The 18,029-nt window shown below is 41.8% G+C and overlaps 1 protein-coding gene across 3 annotated transcripts in view; it reads right to left on the bottom strand.

The window, feature by feature from the left end:
* Positions 1 to 16,577, bottom strand: part of gfra1a (gdnf family receptor alpha 1a) — a 144,806-nt gene extending 128,229 nt beyond the window's left edge. Inside the window, exons 1-3 of one of the 3 annotated variants that reach the window (XM_023266801.3) lie at positions 15,720 to 16,577; positions 14,882 to 15,169; positions 14,015 to 14,095 (exon numbers count right to left, since the gene is read on the bottom strand). In XM_023266801.3, the coding sequence (XP_023122569.1) occupies positions 14,015 to 14,095; positions 14,882 to 15,169; positions 15,720 to 15,759 (409 nt within the window). In that variant the 5' untranslated portion in view covers positions 15,760 to 16,577. Of the gene's footprint in view, positions 1 to 14,014; positions 14,096 to 14,881; positions 15,188 to 15,719 lie in introns of all 3 variants that reach the window. The other 2 variants (XM_023266800.3, XM_023266803.3) reach the window with 2 other exon arrangements.
* Between the last annotated feature and the right edge of the window lie 1,452 nt (positions 16,578 to 18,029).

Below are 18,029 nucleotides of genomic sequence, written 5' to 3'. Positions count from 1 at the left end.
TAAAGTATGAAAGGTGTGAAAACTGAGAAAAGTTTACTTTCTGAACACAAAAACCTGCTGGTGGGTTCAGAAAACATGTAAACAACAACAACAACAAAAAAACTACACAATTTAAAGAATGTCAAACTGTAATAAAAAAAAAAAAACAACAAACAAAAGAATGTTTAACTAAACGTTTAGCTTGACCACAGTCCTTAAACTGATCATGTGATGTGGATTTCTGTCAGGACAAACCAACTCTAAGCTTAAAATCATAATTTCATCCAAATCGCTTTAATTTAATGTCTCATTTTAAAAAATCACCAAAAACAAATCATTTGCACTAAATCATGTGAAAAGCAATCAATTCTGTGCTTCTTTGCACAACTGAACAGCCACAAGTAACTGAGCTGCATGCAGCAGTCACATGATAAAAAAAAATCAAGAATTTTTATATAAGTAGTAAAATGGTAAAGTAGCAAAGTAAAGCCACTATTTTTTCCAGTGTTGGTAACACCTGTAAGCATCAATGCATGGTTTAATGCATGAATAATAATAATCTAATGATAAAATATACAGTTTTGTAGTATAACAGCTTCTTACTTCCATATTTTTACTTAATTTTATTTGCAATACAGGACTTTTGCAGTATGTTTTGAGTACTTATACTTAAGTAAAGGATCTGAGTTCTTCCTTCACCACTATACATTTGTCCATCAAGGTAAAGACACACTTAATAATTACACAAGTTAATTGCTGCAGTCACAGTAAACTGTTGCTATAAGGGCAGTAAAGTTACTTCACTCAACTGTGACAAACCACTACAAGCAGAACAGTCGCTGAAAGTCTGTGTTGCGTTCACTGTCACAGAAGACAAACAAAGAGTTCCTGTTAATGTAATGTTACTGCGGCGTCCACCTGCATTCTGCATGTGTCAAACGCCAATTTAATAGATGAACGTTGGCAGCAGAAACACAGAGCTAGATAATATTTGGCAGTTTACTTCAATTACTTTCAAGTTCTGACCTAGCAAAGTGTTTTATGCAACGTGCTAAATTAATGTGACTGAAACAATCTGACACTTTGCGCCGTTCACATGTAAATCGAGCAACTCAACGACAGCTGAGAAGGTAAGTAAAAACAAGACTTTTTTATTAAGAGAAATGCATTAGGAGACACGTGTATTTAGATTGCACAGACAGATGGCACTGAAAACACAGTAGGCGAGCGGAGTACAGTGTTTATCTGAAACTAGTACATGTAAATTTTGTTTATAAACATGAAAGCGGACTCAAAATTAAAATATCTTGATAAATCTTGAAATTTGGAGCCAATTCCCAATGCTTAACCCTATTCACCCAGCATAAAAGGACAAAGAAGCTGTTATTTTCTAACCCCTGACTGTATATTCCTGCAGTCCATTCTCTGCTTGTACCTGACTGCATGGGCACACATATTCATGTATAACTATCTGCGTAGGTGTCTGCAGCTGTGTATGTGAAAAGTTAATTGTCCGTATTTGCATGCAGTATAAAGCGGCGGCAGGAGGCAGACCTGGCACATGCTCCCTCCTGCTATTTGAGCTGTCAGCCACATTTATTAACTATGATGAATCACCCCTCCACTTCACATCCAATCAAAGACCTCTCAGAGGGACTCAAATCTGGTCACCTTTAACTAAATGATTTTCTTGGCCCATGGTGCGACAGCCAGTGATTGGACTGGCAACCTGATGATATGGCTGCTGTTAGAATTATTCTGCCAATGGCCCACAGCTGGATCACTCATTTTTGAATCAGTGTGGTGAATTAAGTGGCCAGCTGACATGTAGCTGCATGGGGAAGAAAGATTTTAAAAGGCCCGGCTGGAGTGAGGAAATATAAAAATAAAGACAGCCAGCAAGACATGAAATACAAAAGGTGCTCTCCTGACCTTGCCATAAGGATTTGGATTAAATCTGAACTAGGTGTATAACATAGTGCACTTTACAATGCAAGCTGACAGCTACCACTGAATCACAATAATCTTTCTTCCACAATGCGGACGGATTCTCCTTAAGTCTCGCCTTTCCACCCAAACCTCCAACAATCCATCTATATTTAACTGAACGCATACATGCCACTGCACACTTTATGCTAAAACAATCAACTGTACGGATGTGAGACAAGGTCAGTGCAAACACGAATCCCCAACAGGCCGAGTCCTTCCCTTAGTGAGGAACTGTACACCTCGAACCTCGTTGAAGGATAAAGCTTTTGATCCGGGCCTGAATGGAAGCGCTCGGGCAGCAAAGAAGGAGGGAACGGCGCAAAAAAAAAGAGAGCAATCAATAGATTCTTGTAGACAAAGCCTCAAGTTTCCAATCTAACACAGCGCCGTATTGATTAGACTTCAAGGCACAGCGACAGTAATGTCTGCAGTGGATGTGGGAGTCTTTAACAAAACAAACTACTGCGTAGGGGATCCAACAGTAACACCTATGGGGACAAATTTTTCTCATGCATTGCAAATAATGACATACTGTAGATGAGCTCTTGTGTGATGACAGTGTAAGGATGTGTACCAGAAACACAATGTGTCTGTGTATTACAAACACCCCAGAAAATAAAGCTGTGGATAAAATAAAGACAAATAGAGACAAGTTAGCTGCACTCAGCGGCACTTTCTCAGTTTCACAACTTAGCTGAACCAGAGCTAGAGTGTAATAAATGAATAAGCTGGAATGCTAACAATTAGCATTATAACTAATGTTTAGCAGAGTAGCATCTATAGCTGAATTTAACCTTTTTTTTTTTTTGATGAAAACATACCTCAAAACCTAAAAAAAAAAACCTGCGAGCCACCCAAGAGGGAGACAGGGGAATCCCCCAAGGTCATCACAATCAGCAGTGGATGTTTGCACCAAATGTTGATTTTTCACAAAGAGATTTTCCACTGTGGACGAAAATACAAATTAGATTCTTCCACTTACTCAACTACTTTTTTCTGAGCTGTTAACGTGAGGCATCAGGAGATTGACTACTACTATAGACACTACTATACTTAGCATCACTGAAACCTGCTGACAGATATCAAATGTTCTCTTAGTATATGTTTTTTCACCTTGATAAATTTACATAGAAAAAGGTCTCTGGGAATTCATGTCAAAATCCTAACAGTGGCAGTGTTCTTAAACAAAGATGGTGAACTTGTACTTTATCTAAAGGACAGAGTCAGGAATTAACAGCTATGTTATCACGGACGTGTCCTGCTCAGAGTAAGTGTGCAGTAGATGTGCAGAGGTTAAATGATACGTGATTAGCTGTCGACTATTAAATTAATTGCAAACTATTCTGATAGTTAATTAAGCAGGTTGAGTGATTGTTCTCAGAAAAGAAGGTCAAAATTATCCAATCCCAGCTTCTTAAACATGGATATTTGCTGATTGGGAAACACAGACAGACAGTTTTTCACAATTTTCTGACATTATCAGACCAACCAGTAAATCAAGACATATCCAGTTGATTAAGAAATAGTTGGTCTATTTATTAACAATGGAAATAATCGCTAGTTGCAGCTCTAATGACTACAGATTTGAAAATTGAGGCCAAAACAGCAGGTGAAGATTGAGCCATGGTTTTACACAGTGACTTCGGACATAGTCTTGTATACAATTGTCTGGCTGCACTTTATTATCTTTCTGCAACAGTGGGGAAAAAAAATCTCTGGATTGTTTGTATTTCTTTAAACCAATCTCATTTATTTTGAGCAGCGCTAAGCCCAGGATGCAGCAACGGTGCCCCAGTGCATTTACATTCATGGATTTGAGCACTGTCAATTAAATAGGTAAATCACTGAAAGAACTGAGTATTACATCACATTTAATCAGAGCTAATATCTTTTCCCAACGCCAGCCTTAACTCAAGTATGGAAGTCGTCCAACCAAGCCCTCTCCTTGACCGTGACTCTAATATGAACAAACAATACATTACACTGAAACAAAACACCACTTCTGAAGGCTGCTGATTGACATGCAGGACTTGCAGGAAAAGAAAGACACCTCTTTCAGTAGCTTGAGTAATATCAGCTCCAGGGAACTGAGTCATTTAGCTCACAAGGTGAAGGAGCAGTTTTCTGGGAAATGATGCAAAGGGGGTTATAAGAATGCCGATGATGTCAGACCTGCATGACTGTGACACCAAAACTAAACCAGGAACTTCATGACTTCATCACCTGCACTGATTATTCCTAAAAAACACCATCATACTTTGTTCAGTCTCAATCTGGCGTTGCATGAGGCTTCAACAGTGATGCGCGGATCAGGCTTTTTCCCTGCAACTTGAGTCTATTCATTTTCTGTTTGTTTCACAGCTGTTTGAAATACGACTGATGTGACACATTTTACTGTTAAACTCCACTGCATGGCCAGAAATAATAACAGTGAGCAGAAAAATAAGAGTTTGTTTTTACTCAGTCCTTGAAAATGCACTTTTTTTGTGGCTGTCAACACTAAAACATCTATAAATGTTAGTGGAATTCATCCAATGTGGGGGAAGTCTGTGTAGGTTATAACAATCTATAATGTCTAACCTAATCTGTTTAATGATATGAGAATCAGGTGCAAATCTCAAATCAGCGTGTTGGATTTGTGCATCATAAGGCTAAAAAAGCAGTAAATCTGAAACACTGTCCAGAGAACCTCCCAGCAACAAATATATTTGACTGAATAAGCATGAAGCAGGGGGGTGGAAAAAAAGGAAAAAAAAAAAAGAGCAAATGTGCTCAGTCAACCAACAAATAAAAAGTAAAGTTAAGAAAACAGACGGGATATTCTCTCTCTCTCTCCAAAAGATACAGCACAATAAATTATGTTTCTACCTCTGTAACTCCTCTGCATTCCCTCCCCGACTCTATCTCGCGTTCGCACAAACACACGCACGCACACACACAAGATGCAGGCGTGCACACAAAACACAAGCAAGGGACAGAGATAGCGGCAGACACTCTTATCTCTAAACATTGGCAGCTCATAATGAGAGTGACTTCCTCTGCAGCCAGTGGTTGAGTGGTGCTGACAGCCTCTCAGCACAGGCCTGACACACACGCCGCCTTTAGCTTGACAGCTGGGCCACGCACTTACAGATGTTTTCACACCCGCAACGCTCGCTCGCTCACACGCACGCACACACACACACACACACACACACACACACACACACACACACACACACACACGTATGCAGACACCGCGGCAACTACGCTTCAAGGTTGACTTCAGCAAGTAGGAGGAGAGGAGGACGAGATGTGTTTGAAGTTTTGACACATGGAAGAGACACAGTATTGAGCTTTGGTGTATTGGGGCTTATGAGTGGTGAGTGGGTGATGCACGCAGAGAAGCTGCCGCACCAGCCAACTAGGAGGAGGACGGAGCTTAAGGAGAGAGTTTAAGCCAAACCGACGAGGAATAAATTCATTACAAGCCAGAGAACACAGTCTCTGATTACCGTGGAGCTGCCTGTGGAAAATTTGGAGCATGCACCGGGTTGGAGATAAATAGCTCCGACACTTTGGCTGAATTTAAGGAACGCTTCCTGATACCCTTGACATGTAAGGACGGGGTTTAGGAAACTTTTAAATTTCTGTCATCCTGTGCAGTAATTCTTAAAAAGAAAACTGCCCTGTTTACTGGAAAGTTTTGAAGCACAAATGGCGGTTTGAGATAAGTACAGGAAATGCTATATTATCACTTCAGACCTGACAAACAACTGGAGAAGGTCAGTCCGCGGGCCAGAGTGGAAATGATAGTTGTACAAAACTCATCTTTATTCATAGGTGGCACCTCCTGGAATCTGTGATGTTCTTATCACCCACTTCCACCCCGTCATTTAACCGCAGCAGCTGCATCCATGTAAAGTCCCTTCTGGCTGCTGGCCAGACTGTCGATTACACTTCGTGTCACTTTTTGCCCCACGCTACATTCCTCCCCACCTCTCATTGTAATTGAGCTACATGACAATCGTCTTGCACAATAATAAAACGGTCTTATCTGCAAACAGTGCAATCACACTCTGTAATCTCTGTGGCAATGGGCCAAAGCGTTATGAAAGTTGCTCAGATTTCCAATTTTCCCAGATGCAGCAATGAGGCTTTGGCACACTTTAGCAATTAACACTGAGTGGTCAAGATGGTGGCGGAGCTGGTCATTTAATACATTTACAGATACCAAAAGAGTCGAAAAACAAGATGAAGCACAAAAAGGAGGAGAAGAAGCAGCGCATGAAGAGAAGTGCTTTAAAAACAGACACAAAAGCTACCTGGAACAGCGAGTGCTCATGAATATCGTGATACAAAACTACGCAGGCCGTGTATCCATCCATTTCCGAGGCCACTTTGATTTTCCAGCAGCCTGGGCCAAATGGCGTGGCAGTAATTCCGAGTCCACTTGAATCTCAGAATAATGCTCTCTGTTTCTGTGTTGCTGCCTCCTGCATGGACCACTGATTCATAAACATGGGCAACTGGTGAAGAGAAAAGGCAGCCATTTCATCTCAACTCTGCTCTCTCATTCCTCTAAGCTTACAAGAGCTCATGCAACGCAAATGTAATAGAAAATTATAGTTTTTTTCTGCTCTGTGTGGCGTCTACCTTCTTGCTTGCTGATTTACAAAGTCTCTCAAGCAGCAAGAGAAAATCAGTGCAGACTGAGCCTTTAAACCTTATGCAAACATACCTCTGTATGTCAGCCTATGCCTGTGCATGTTCAGTGCAAAGAAAACCAACAAACATTTTAGACTAATAAGGCAGCAGCAGTGTCGGTGGATCCACAGGCAGCAGAAGAACTCACGAGCCCTTTAAGAAACTGAAACAGACATCAAAACAGGTAGAGCTGCTAAAGAGAGACACAGAGAGAAAGATAAAGGGACTGAACAAGGGGATTTCAATGGGAAAGGAAACAGAGGAGCGCAACCAGCAGGCTGAATTAAAAACGCTGTTGAATTTGTGAAAAAAAAACGCAGGTGCACACGCTTTGTTAAATCCTCACATAAAGTCGGTCTTGTTTACCACCGCCACAAGCGATGTGTTAAATGAGTTTTAAATATTTCGAATGTGTAGTTTCACATTCACAGGTTCCAGACTTAGAGTTTTAATCACTTTGTCACAAGACTGAAGGTTTGATCGAGCTGGCAACCTTTAAGAGGACTGAAAATATGTCTGTAAACCAACACCGAAACAGAAAAATCCAAAGTTTTCTTTAGTTGTTGGAAGTTTTGTTCAGTGAGGGGTAGTGCCCTCCTATACACTACTGTTCAAAAGTTTGGGGTCACTTACAAATGTACTTATTCTTTAAAGAAAAGCAGTTTTTTCAATGAAGATAACATTAAATGAATCAGAAATCCAGTGTAGACATTGTTAATGTGGTAAATGACTATTCTAGCTGGAAACAGCTGATTTTTAATGGAATATCTCCATAGGAGGTACAGAGGAACATTTCCAGCAACCATCACTCCTGTGTTCTAATGCTACATTGTGTTAGCTAATGGTGTTGAAAGGCTCATTGATGATTAGAAAACCCTTGTGCAGTTATGTTAGTACATGGATGAAAGTGTGAGTTTTCACAGAAAACATGAAATTTTCTTGGTGACCCCAAACTTTTGAACGGTAGCGTATGAGATGCATTTCTAGCAACTTCCAAGCAGCAAAGACATACTGATCAGGAGGTAATAGAGACAAAAAAAGCTTTACATTTTAATTGCTTTTGAAGTTTATTGAGCCAAAACAATCTCAAATACTTTAAGGTGCTACAGTGTCCAGTATTTTATGTCTAAAAGCACCACCATTATGTCTGCAGCTCTATAGAAACAGCAGTTGCTCATTTATTGGAGCAGAGAAGTGAGTTGCTCTCGCTACACTGTGACTCACTGGACTCCCCAGAGGTGAAGGCAGTCTGCCCCAGGTAAAGATCTGAAAATAATTAGCTAAATTAAGCCAGTGGCACTGCTGCGTGTTGTGTGCACGTCTACTGGCTTGAAATAAAAGATTTGTTTGATCATTTAAGCTTAATCTTATGTGGAGTGTTTTATACATCTCATGTTAAGTGGGTGTTATATGATTTCAATCACATTTTAAAAGCTTGATAATGACGAGGAAGCACAAAAGTGCAGAGATGAATAGAATTATGCGAGAGATATGCCTATTTTTTGAGGAAAAATGCTCGAAATCAGACTTGCATGAGCTCTGGGAATCTTGACTCTGCTGACGTTGCCTCCTGTTTCAATCTTAATCCCTATTAACCTTCTGAGCACAAAGTAGTTTCTGGCAATTTTTTTTTTGTTTTTTTTTTTTTGCATGTGACGTTTTTCCTCACTGTTGCTTCATTTTTCACTGCAATATAAAGTCTTGTACCTCTATGGAAACAGAACAACCATGAAGAAGGAGAAGAGACTCAGAACTGCCTATTGTGCAGTATGGCAAAGTTTTATTGCCAAAAATCGTGTGTATATATATATATATATATATATATATATATATATATATATATATATATATATATATATATACAGACCTGATCAAAATCTTAAGACCAGTTGAAAAATAGCTAGAATTTACCTTTTGCACATTTGGATCTTAATGAGGTTTTAAGTAGAGCTACAATATGCAAAAGCAAGAAGGGGGAGTGAGACAAAAAGCACTTTGAAAAAGTAATTTATTGAAAACAACAAGTAAACTGAAATAGGCTGTTTATCAGCTGATCAAAAGTGTAAGACCACAGGCTATAAAAGCCCAAATCTGCTCATAATTCTCATCTTCTGTCAGGCATTCACATGGTCATGCCCTCCTGATGGCTAAAGCTAAGAAGCTTTCTCTTCTTGAACGTGGTCGGATCATTGAGCTGCATAAACAAGGCCTCTCGCAGCGTGCCATTGCTGCTGAGGTTGGATGCAGTAAGACAGTCATTCTAAATTTTTTGAAAGATCCTGAGCATTATGGAACAAAAAAGTCAAGTGGTAGACCCAAAAAAATTACACCTGTGCTGAGCCGGAGGATCCGATTGGCTGTCCGTCAAGACACAGGGTGGTCCTCGACCCAAATTAAGGCCCTTACTGGTGCCGACTGCAGTGCAATAACCATCAGACGGCATCTGCGGGAAAAGGGTTTCAAAAACAAAAAACGAATTCAAAGACCTCGTCTCCTACAACGCCACAAAACTGCCGTTTAGACTTTGCCAGGGACCATCAAACATGGGACATTGAAAGGTGGAAAAAAGTTTTATTCTCTGATGAGAAAAAATGTAACCTTGACGGTCCAGATGGCTTCCAACGTTACTGGCATGACAAGGAGATCCCACCTGAGATGTTTTCTACCCGGCACAGTGGAGGGGGGTCCATCATGATCTGGGGTGCTTTTTCATTCAGTGGAACACTGGAGCTTCAGGTGGTGCAGGTCGTCAAACGGCGGCTGGTTACGTGCAGATGTTGCAGCGGGCATCCCTCATGACTGAGGGCCCTCGTCTGTGTGGTAACAGCTGGGTTTTTCAACAGGACAACGCTGCAGTTCACAATGCTCGCTTGACCAAGGACTTCTTCAGGGAGAATAACATCACTCTTTTGGACCATCCCGCATGTTCCCCTGATTTAAATCCCATAGAGAACATTTGGGGATGGATGGCAAGGGAAGTTTATAAAAATGGCCATCAGTTCCAGACAGTTGATGCCCTTCGTGAAGCCATCTTCACCACTTGGAGCAATGTTCCCACCAGCCTCCTGGAAACACTCGCATCAAGCATGCCCAAATGAATTTTTGAAGTGATTAACAATAACGGTGGAGCTACTCATTACTGAGTCCTACTGAGAACATTTTTTGTTCTGGTTTGGAGAGTTTTTTGTAATTTTTTGAGTGATGGTCTTAAACTTTTGATCAGCTGATAAACAGCCTATTTCAGTTTACTTGTTGTTTTCAATAAATTACTTTTTCAAAGTGCTTTTTGTCTCACTCCCCCTTCTTGCTTTTGCATATTGTAGCTCTACTTAAAACCTCATTAAGATCCAAATGTGCAAAAGGTAAATTCTAGCTATTTTTCATCTGGTCTTAAGATTTTGATCAGGTCTGTATATATAAAAAAGTAAACTGAAAGTCGAATTTCTTTGATTACATGAACAACATTTTTCCATGTGATCACAGATGTTAGCAATACTAGGGGAAAACTTTGGTTCTACATGCTATAGATCTACTATAACCACTTTAATTTGTTTCCATACTTGTCTCTGACTGAATCCGTTTAAACACAGCCTGCAGTTCAAACAAAAAGTGCCTGAATTTTTGTCACATGACTGTTGGTCACAGCTGAGTCACTAATGGCTGCTCAGTTGCACAAAAAAACTCAGATTTTTTTTGTTTTGTACAGAATCTGATTAGAGCAAATGCTTTATTTTTGGTTAATTTTTAAGTCAGACATGTAGAGTTTCATGACGGGATCATTTAGGGTCACAGATGATTACATCTAGGAGCATCAAAAAGTTAAAACTCTTGAATTTTTTTCTGTTTTTTTTTTAGTGTTTAGCTCTAATAAATGGTGGTTTTTTTTTTTTTTTGTTTGTTTTTTTTCAATCTTTTTGAAAGATAACCTGCCTACTAAACCTGCCACATTGAGTTTTGTGATTCAGAGGATCAAGTACGCTTCAATAATGTTTCTGTAAATGAGCACACTCAGTGCATATGTCCACTCTAGTTGCGTGTTTTGTGTATTTGTGTGGCCGAGGCGACACCCTGCATGTCTCCGTGATGAAATCAGCCTGAGGTCCATGGGCGTGTCACTGGGAGCAGGTGTTCGGGCGCTGCAGTGTGTATCTGAGCGTCTGTGCATCTGTGCACTGTATGTATTGGTGTCACTAAAGATTAGTGGCTTCGCTCAGAGACAAGGGGTCGATTATGGAATTACAGGATCACGGAGACTGCCTATTGTTCCTATATCCTGGGATCACTGAGTCGAACTGCCTAACCGTGACACACATGAAGCGTGTTCAGAGAGCCTCCTGAAATAGGGGTTCACCACAGATCACTGACCTCAATCAGAAGTGCCTGACAAACTGGTGTCATGAAACCTGATGGCTGTGTGCAAAAACAAAATGGTTTAATTGATTAATTTGAACCACCAAAGACACTATTAGCATTATTTTTAATTTTTTAGCATAAAAAGGAAATGTTAGAAAATGTGCAGATGATAGGAGAGCAAAGAAAACAGAAAATGTACAGAGATCTAAGGGAGAAATGCAATCAAGCTGGGTATTGTGCTGCACTATAATATCCTCTAACATAAAGTTCTACAGGAAACAAGACCTACATTTACATAATTTAAAACCGACAATCCCTAGAGAATACTTTTCATATTCATCGCCTCACAAAGTATGTGTTTTTGTGGCTGTTTTGCACTTTCTGCTCAGTTCAGTGTGCTGCACAGTAGAAGTGAAATCTAACAGAGTGTCTGAGTGTCCAAAAACAAGCTGCAAGCTCTCATCATTTCTGCCTCGATCTTTCTCCTATCACCTTGCCCTTTAATTTCCACAGACAGGCCAGACGAGGCACAGCGATCTCATGCTTTCAGTGTCTGTGCTCCCTGTCCTCTTAGCCTTACCCTGCTATTCTCTGATTAACCCTCACCCCTGCAGCCTTTCCTTCTCACCCCTGCATCCTTTAACTCCTGCTCTGTGATTTTCCTCTAATGTCCAGTCGCTGTTCTCCTCCTAGCTGGATCCCTTTACGCATTATCCTTGCACTTGGCCTTTTCCGTGATAATCACCATTGTACTTGCACATTTACTCTCCATGAAAAAGTCGTCCTCTCAATAAAAGCAGTTTAACGATGAGCTAATCTGATGTTAGATAAAGAGAGACATGCAAGAGCTATCTGTGAACTTAGATATGTGTGACTATCACTGAAAAGACTAGTCTAGTGGTCACAAGGGGTCCAAAGATAAATCTGAAGAATTACTGCAAGTTACACAAAATTCTGTTTTTTTCCTCACTATTCTCAGATATTTGACTTTATAGTTAAACACTGAGGCTTTTCCTTCCTTAACTGATAAAATTCTGCCAAATTTGACCATTTTCAAAGCTTAAATGTGGGATCACATGAAGATGTTGCTTCATTTTAAGGGACAACAGGACAAAAATGATGGGAACCACTAAGTTAGTAAACAGAAAGTTTGCTGCCTAAAGCTAAAGTACTAACTGTTTGCTGGACCCAACTCCTCGAATAAAGAGAGATATGCAAAGTAACACAAAACTGTGTTTTTTTTAATTTTTTTATTTTTCTCAGATATCTAACAATATTTCTAGTTCAATATTGAACACTTTTCTCTGCTTAGCCTATAAATTCTGCCAAACTAAACCATTTTCAAAACTAAAATGAGGGCTCCCTTTCATTTTAAGGGATAAAACGCCAAAAATGTCAACAGAAAATGTGTTGTTTGAGGCTAAAATGCCAACTGCTTGCTCGTCAGAACTTTTCAAATACAAGAAAATCTGTCAATGAACATAAAGTTGTAACTGGACTATCACTGGTCTCAAAGGGTCTGAAGATAAATTTGACTTTCTGATTTTTCTGTATTATTTGACTATACAGTTAAATACTGAACATGCCTACCTTTTTTTCTAAAATATTTCACTTTGTAGTTAAATACTTAACACTCTCCCTCCTTAACTGATAAAATTTTGTCAAATTTGACCATTTTCAAAGCAAAAATATGGGATGACATGCAGATGTTGCTTCATTTTAAGGGACTACAGGACAACAATGATAGGAACCACTAAGCTAGTCAACGAAACATCAGTCATTTGAAACAAAAAGCTCACTTTTCAAACATGACGCCATAACGTCTGATCTCTTCCGAACAGAGATATATATATGCAAAGCCGTCAATCAACGTAAGGAGGCATTTGGACATCAAATGTGGAGTGGCTGCCATCAGTACAAGAACGACACCATAAATCTGTCTGTTTCCACTCCTGGAAGCCTCGGCTCTGACTGTCGAGGGATGGCACCTGCCTGCGATGTGAACTATGATCCTGAGCTGCACATGTTTCATGGCCTGCGACTGTCTCGTCCTCGCTGCGACTGGCTGGCACATTAAAACCCAGAAACACATGGCGTTTCTCCTCTGAAAGTGCACTTCTTTTTCTAGCAGGAGAAACTAGCAGACTTCAGAAACAAAGCTGGCTCCTCTGTCAGTGTTTCTTCACAGGCAAATTGGTCATCAAGTGCGAGATTTTTGTTTCCACCCACATTATGTTGGAGAAGCGCTGGTTGAGGGCAACTCAGCCTATTGTGAGATTAAAGAGTGACAGAGCAAACAGAGACGAAAGGCTCCTCTTTATTGAAAAGGGGTCAAAACATGAGCCTTGTTCTTGGAGGATGTGGAGGCAGAATACGCCTTTTTGATTTGACACGCCGCTCATCACCTGCAGTGCAATAATGAAAATGTAAGCAGCTACATGATTGCGCCACATCCATACGTCAGGCTCTCTAATACCCACATGAACACTCTCAGAGCACCTGAGCAGCCGTGAAGAAGGGAATAACATCGCCATCTAGAGGCTCGAGTCAGCACTTCTCCCTCCTCAAACAGCTCTGAACAGAAAAGTGCTTGTCATGCTCTCCCACGTTACTCACACTCTTTTCAACAAGTGGACTCAAAGAGCCACAACAGGGAGCTGTCCGACAAAACCACAGCAAAATACACGAGGAACAAGAGAGGGCCCCCTCCCACTTCAGCATCCGAAAGCATTTATCCACTGCTTGATGAGACTCAGAACTATAGCTCCCCATGCAAGGTCACTTCCAGTCAGCATGCAATATCGCTGGGGTGAGAACGAGGGGAGAGAGAGACAGAGAGTGGAGAGAGTGAGGGAGGATAAATACTTGACACACAGATAACCTTAGATGAGAGCATGCACAGCGTGGTGCTTGACTGTATCTCAATGGAGAGGAGAGTGGCGGAAAAAATAAATATTAAGGGTTGAAGTGGAAGCCTCCGCAGAGATTTCTTTCTCTTTAATCTTACCTATGATGGGAGCCAGGCGGAAAATGTCAGATAGACGGCTGTTGACTGGTTCATACGGAGAATCCTCCAGGAAATCATTACCTGGTGAGGGAGATAAGCACGTGTTAGAGATGGATAGATGGATAGATTTGTTTTTAACCCCCTCCTGCTTTGTTTATCATCCTTCGCCCCTCACTCTGGCCTGCATGCGACACGGGTTATTTGGGTCAGTCGATATCCACGCTGGCACACAGCCACACGCTTGATTAGGCAGGTTGGTCAGCTGTGTTGCTCAACTGGAAGTCGACTCGGTGGCCGCAGAGCTGGATGCAGTTTAGGGAACTAAAAGGCCCCCCTGCTATGATCAACACTTTAAGATGGCACAGCCAGCGCTGAGGGGCTTCGCGCTCCATTACCTACAAGGAAAGTGATTTAGGAGGTCAAAAAGTGTCTCGGCTCAGCAGGACCGTGGCTATGAACCAAGTCAGGGGGCCAAATTTGAATGAAAGTTGAGTGATTGCGTGTGATCGCTTTGGCTGTGTGCTACTTTTCAAGTTGTTTTTTTTCCTGTTTGTTTGGTGAGGACGGGGAGGGTCATGGAGTTGGATGGAGAGGGGAAGGAGGGTCAGGAGTGATTGTGGCTGAGTGGGAGGAGCTGGAGCTACTAATCATCTCATCCTTTTACAGGATAGATTAGAAAACCTACACAGAATGTTGCACTAACTATAGCTGCAGGGTGTTCTGGAAATCTGGCAAACAAAAACTACCCTGAGGGGCTTTGTGTGGGGGGGTTGCGGTGTCCCCCAAATCCTGTACACAAAAACAACTCACACAGTGTCTATACATGGCTGAGGGAGTGTTTAAAGTAAAGTTCCAGCAGGAGCCAACCTTGTAATGTCTGATAGATCCCCCAGTAAATGCGGAGGCAGTTCTTCTCCTTCTTCATGCCCCTTTTACACCGGCAGTTGTACAGCGGGCTCTGCTTGAGCGCGTCCACGGCGCTCCGGCACTCGTCCTTCGCCTCCAGGCCGGCCACCATGCTGAAGTTGCTCTCCTTGCCGCCGGCCACGCACTGCCTCATAGTGCGGTACTTGGTGCTGCACGCCTGCTCCTTCAGACACTGCTCGCTGGCCCTCACACAGTCCAGCCGGGTGGCTCCGGCGCGCAGGTTCTCCTCTGCATAACACAACACATCTGGAAACACAAGTGGCACTCACAATAACACAATAATAATAACAGTGATAATAAAACTCTGAATAAGCATGCCTTTTTTCCACTTCGCTGAGGTTTTTTTTTTGCTCACTTCTTTAAGCTTAAGCACTTTGCAAGCTGCTTTCAGGGATTAAAATATTACAAAGCTTTTATATTCGAGCCAGTGACAGCATGGAAACACATGTAGGTCGCTGTTAAAGGATCCATATGGGCTGGATTTAATTTAACTGAACGCAGATTCATGGCAGATTCATGCAGTTAGTTTTCTAGCAGCGGAGTAAAAAGCTGCTTTCACTATTAGAAGAGGCAGCCCGGGTTTGACTTTTGCGTTTTGGAGCACTTTGGACAGCTGCACAGTCCAGGCGCCTCCACTCCAGACTGTGGCTGAGCAGCGGCTGCCTCTGCCGGGCTTCCCCTCATTATTAATAGAGCTCAGATCTCACCATTAAACATTTAATGCAGCTATGGGATGGATCTGATCAAACGCCGCTGGTGTGAATCAAGTTAAACTTACCAAAAAGAGGCAGAAGAACATACAACACTGCGAGGATCATCGTTCTCCTCTGCGTGTGCGACACAAAAAAACCCTTGTTGGAGCGGAATTGGCGAACTAAAAGCGACTTAACAGTAGTTTAATTCCCAGAGTACTTCCACTGTATTGAAATCCATTGAAAAGGTGCAGCAGTGTGCGCTCCGCTTGAACACAACAGATCCAGCTCATGCGAGGAATAATTTCCCTTCCAACACGCAAGAAGAAGAAGAAAAAAGTGTCCAGTCCCGATTCTTGCACAGTTCCTCTCACTCTCCGGGGTGTCTAAATAAAAAAAAAATAGGAGCTCTTTCTGTATTTCCTCCCCGTTGCGGGTGGTCTTCTCACCGCCAGGAGACGAAGACACGCAGATCAGAGCAGCGGTGGAGGCGAAACGGGCGAGTGTCCTCCAACAACTCCAGCCAGTGGGATGCTTGCGTCTGTGCGTCTGAGCGCACACAGCCAACTGGAGTCCCACTGCTGTCTAGCGCATTCAGCAGGACGAGAGTGCCAGCTTCTCCCCCTGCGCTATAAAGTACAGTAATCTTATCATAAATTTACAATGATAGACCTTCCCGTCACTGCGAACTCACTCCCCTCTCATGGCAATATCACAACCGCAGCGCGCAAAGTGAATAATTAGCACTTGGCGCACCGATAAAGCCCACTTTTACGCAGAATTTTTACTTTTGATCAACTTTTCTGCTCACATAGCAGCTAATAGAGTATGACAAAAGGTGACATAAACACTCTAAAAAAAAAAACAAAAAAAAAAGCATGTGATTGAATTTTAAAAGGCTGTGAAATGAAATCTCTTGACGTGTGTGGGCTGCTTCCACATTTGCTGACAGGCAGAGAGGCCAAAGAGCATGACTCCTGCGCGGTTTTTTATGACATGATTAATAGAGCAACTTATGGAGCAGCTTATAAGGCAATTTGTTAGATCTGAACTGGAGTGGAGCGATAAAGTGAATGGATATATTTCAGCATGTTTCAAGCATGTGTGGCTCCTCCCAGTTTTCTATGTGCAAAATGGCAAAAAAAAAAACAAAAAAACAATTATGCAACAGTAGCTGCCAACACTGAAGCTAGAGGAGGCTGTTGTGTGTTTGTTCATGGCACATGTTAGAGGTATAAAACGCAGCGTTTACTAAATATGTTGTGCTGGGAAAGAGCAGCAGACACAGAGGAGAGCTGAATCTGTGAGACTGTCGCCATCTGTCGGTGATGTTAAAGTAAAGGTCACTGTTAAAAGTAATGATATGACAGCATTATATTTCAAGTTGTATGTGATCAATTTGCTGCCAAATGAGTGGAGATGTAACAAACAGATCATGATTATAGCAGCAGGGAGGATGCATCCTGCCACTGCTTCCTATATGTCTCATTGATTGCCTATATGGTCTATTCAGATGCTAATCCACTTGGCTAAATACATGGGACCAGACTATGTCAATGAGGCTCTCTCTGCATTAAAAACTGGGATGAATCAATCAAGGATGCTGGCGCCCACCGCAGTAAATCAGCGTCCTGCGCGTACATGGAGTAGAAGACGACAGGCTCATTCAGAGATGGGATGAGAGTAGCTTATTTGAACGTCAGTGAATAATCCCTTATTGAAAAAGAAGTCGTGAGGTACAGATGAATCAATCCTGCAGGGGACAGTAGCTTTTAAAAACGACTTTGCTAAATAGGCAAGCCACAGGCTGGCCCAGCGTCCACGGCTGATTCTAAAAGGAACATGACTGGAAAAGAGACAGAAAAATGGGTACAAATGAACGACAGGCCGCGATGTGGGATAACTGTCTGCTTACAATTTGATGACTTTGCTGTTCTAAAGTCTCCAAAGGGAACCTTGCCAGTCAGGGGAAGGCTCAGTCTCGGGTGATTTATGGAAAGCCTCAATCAATACGTGATATTAATTTTGCAAATGAATGTCAGAATGATGTAGTCCTCGGGTCATTTAGCGTTTCACACTGTAATGTGCTTCATGGCACCGGATCAGAAGCTTTTTCCTGTCCCAGAAGTGAAACGGGAAAATTGGTCAAAGTCAGGAATTGTGTGACAAATGTACACAGTGGGTCTCCGCGGATTACTTTTGAGAGAGCTGACTGTGCCGATACAGCACTTCATAACGCTCAACACTCGAGCAAGAGTGAGGCTGATGAATGCCGGAGCACTGCAGGTGACTACAGTTAGCCAACACTTCGTTAAGTTATCATCAGAAGGCCACAGGACTGGGAAACATCAATTTAATAAGATTAAGATTCATTACAGCTTATATGGTGGTTTGAC

This window comes from Amphiprion ocellaris, chromosome 16 (genome assembly GCF_022539595.1).
Source record: "Amphiprion ocellaris isolate individual 3 ecotype Okinawa chromosome 16, ASM2253959v1, whole genome shotgun sequence".
Taxonomy (NCBI): Eukaryota; Metazoa; Chordata; class Actinopteri; family Pomacentridae; genus Amphiprion; species Amphiprion ocellaris.
The sequence above is the reverse complement of the archived record's forward strand: the minus strand, read 5'-3'. Positions and strand labels throughout refer to the sequence as shown.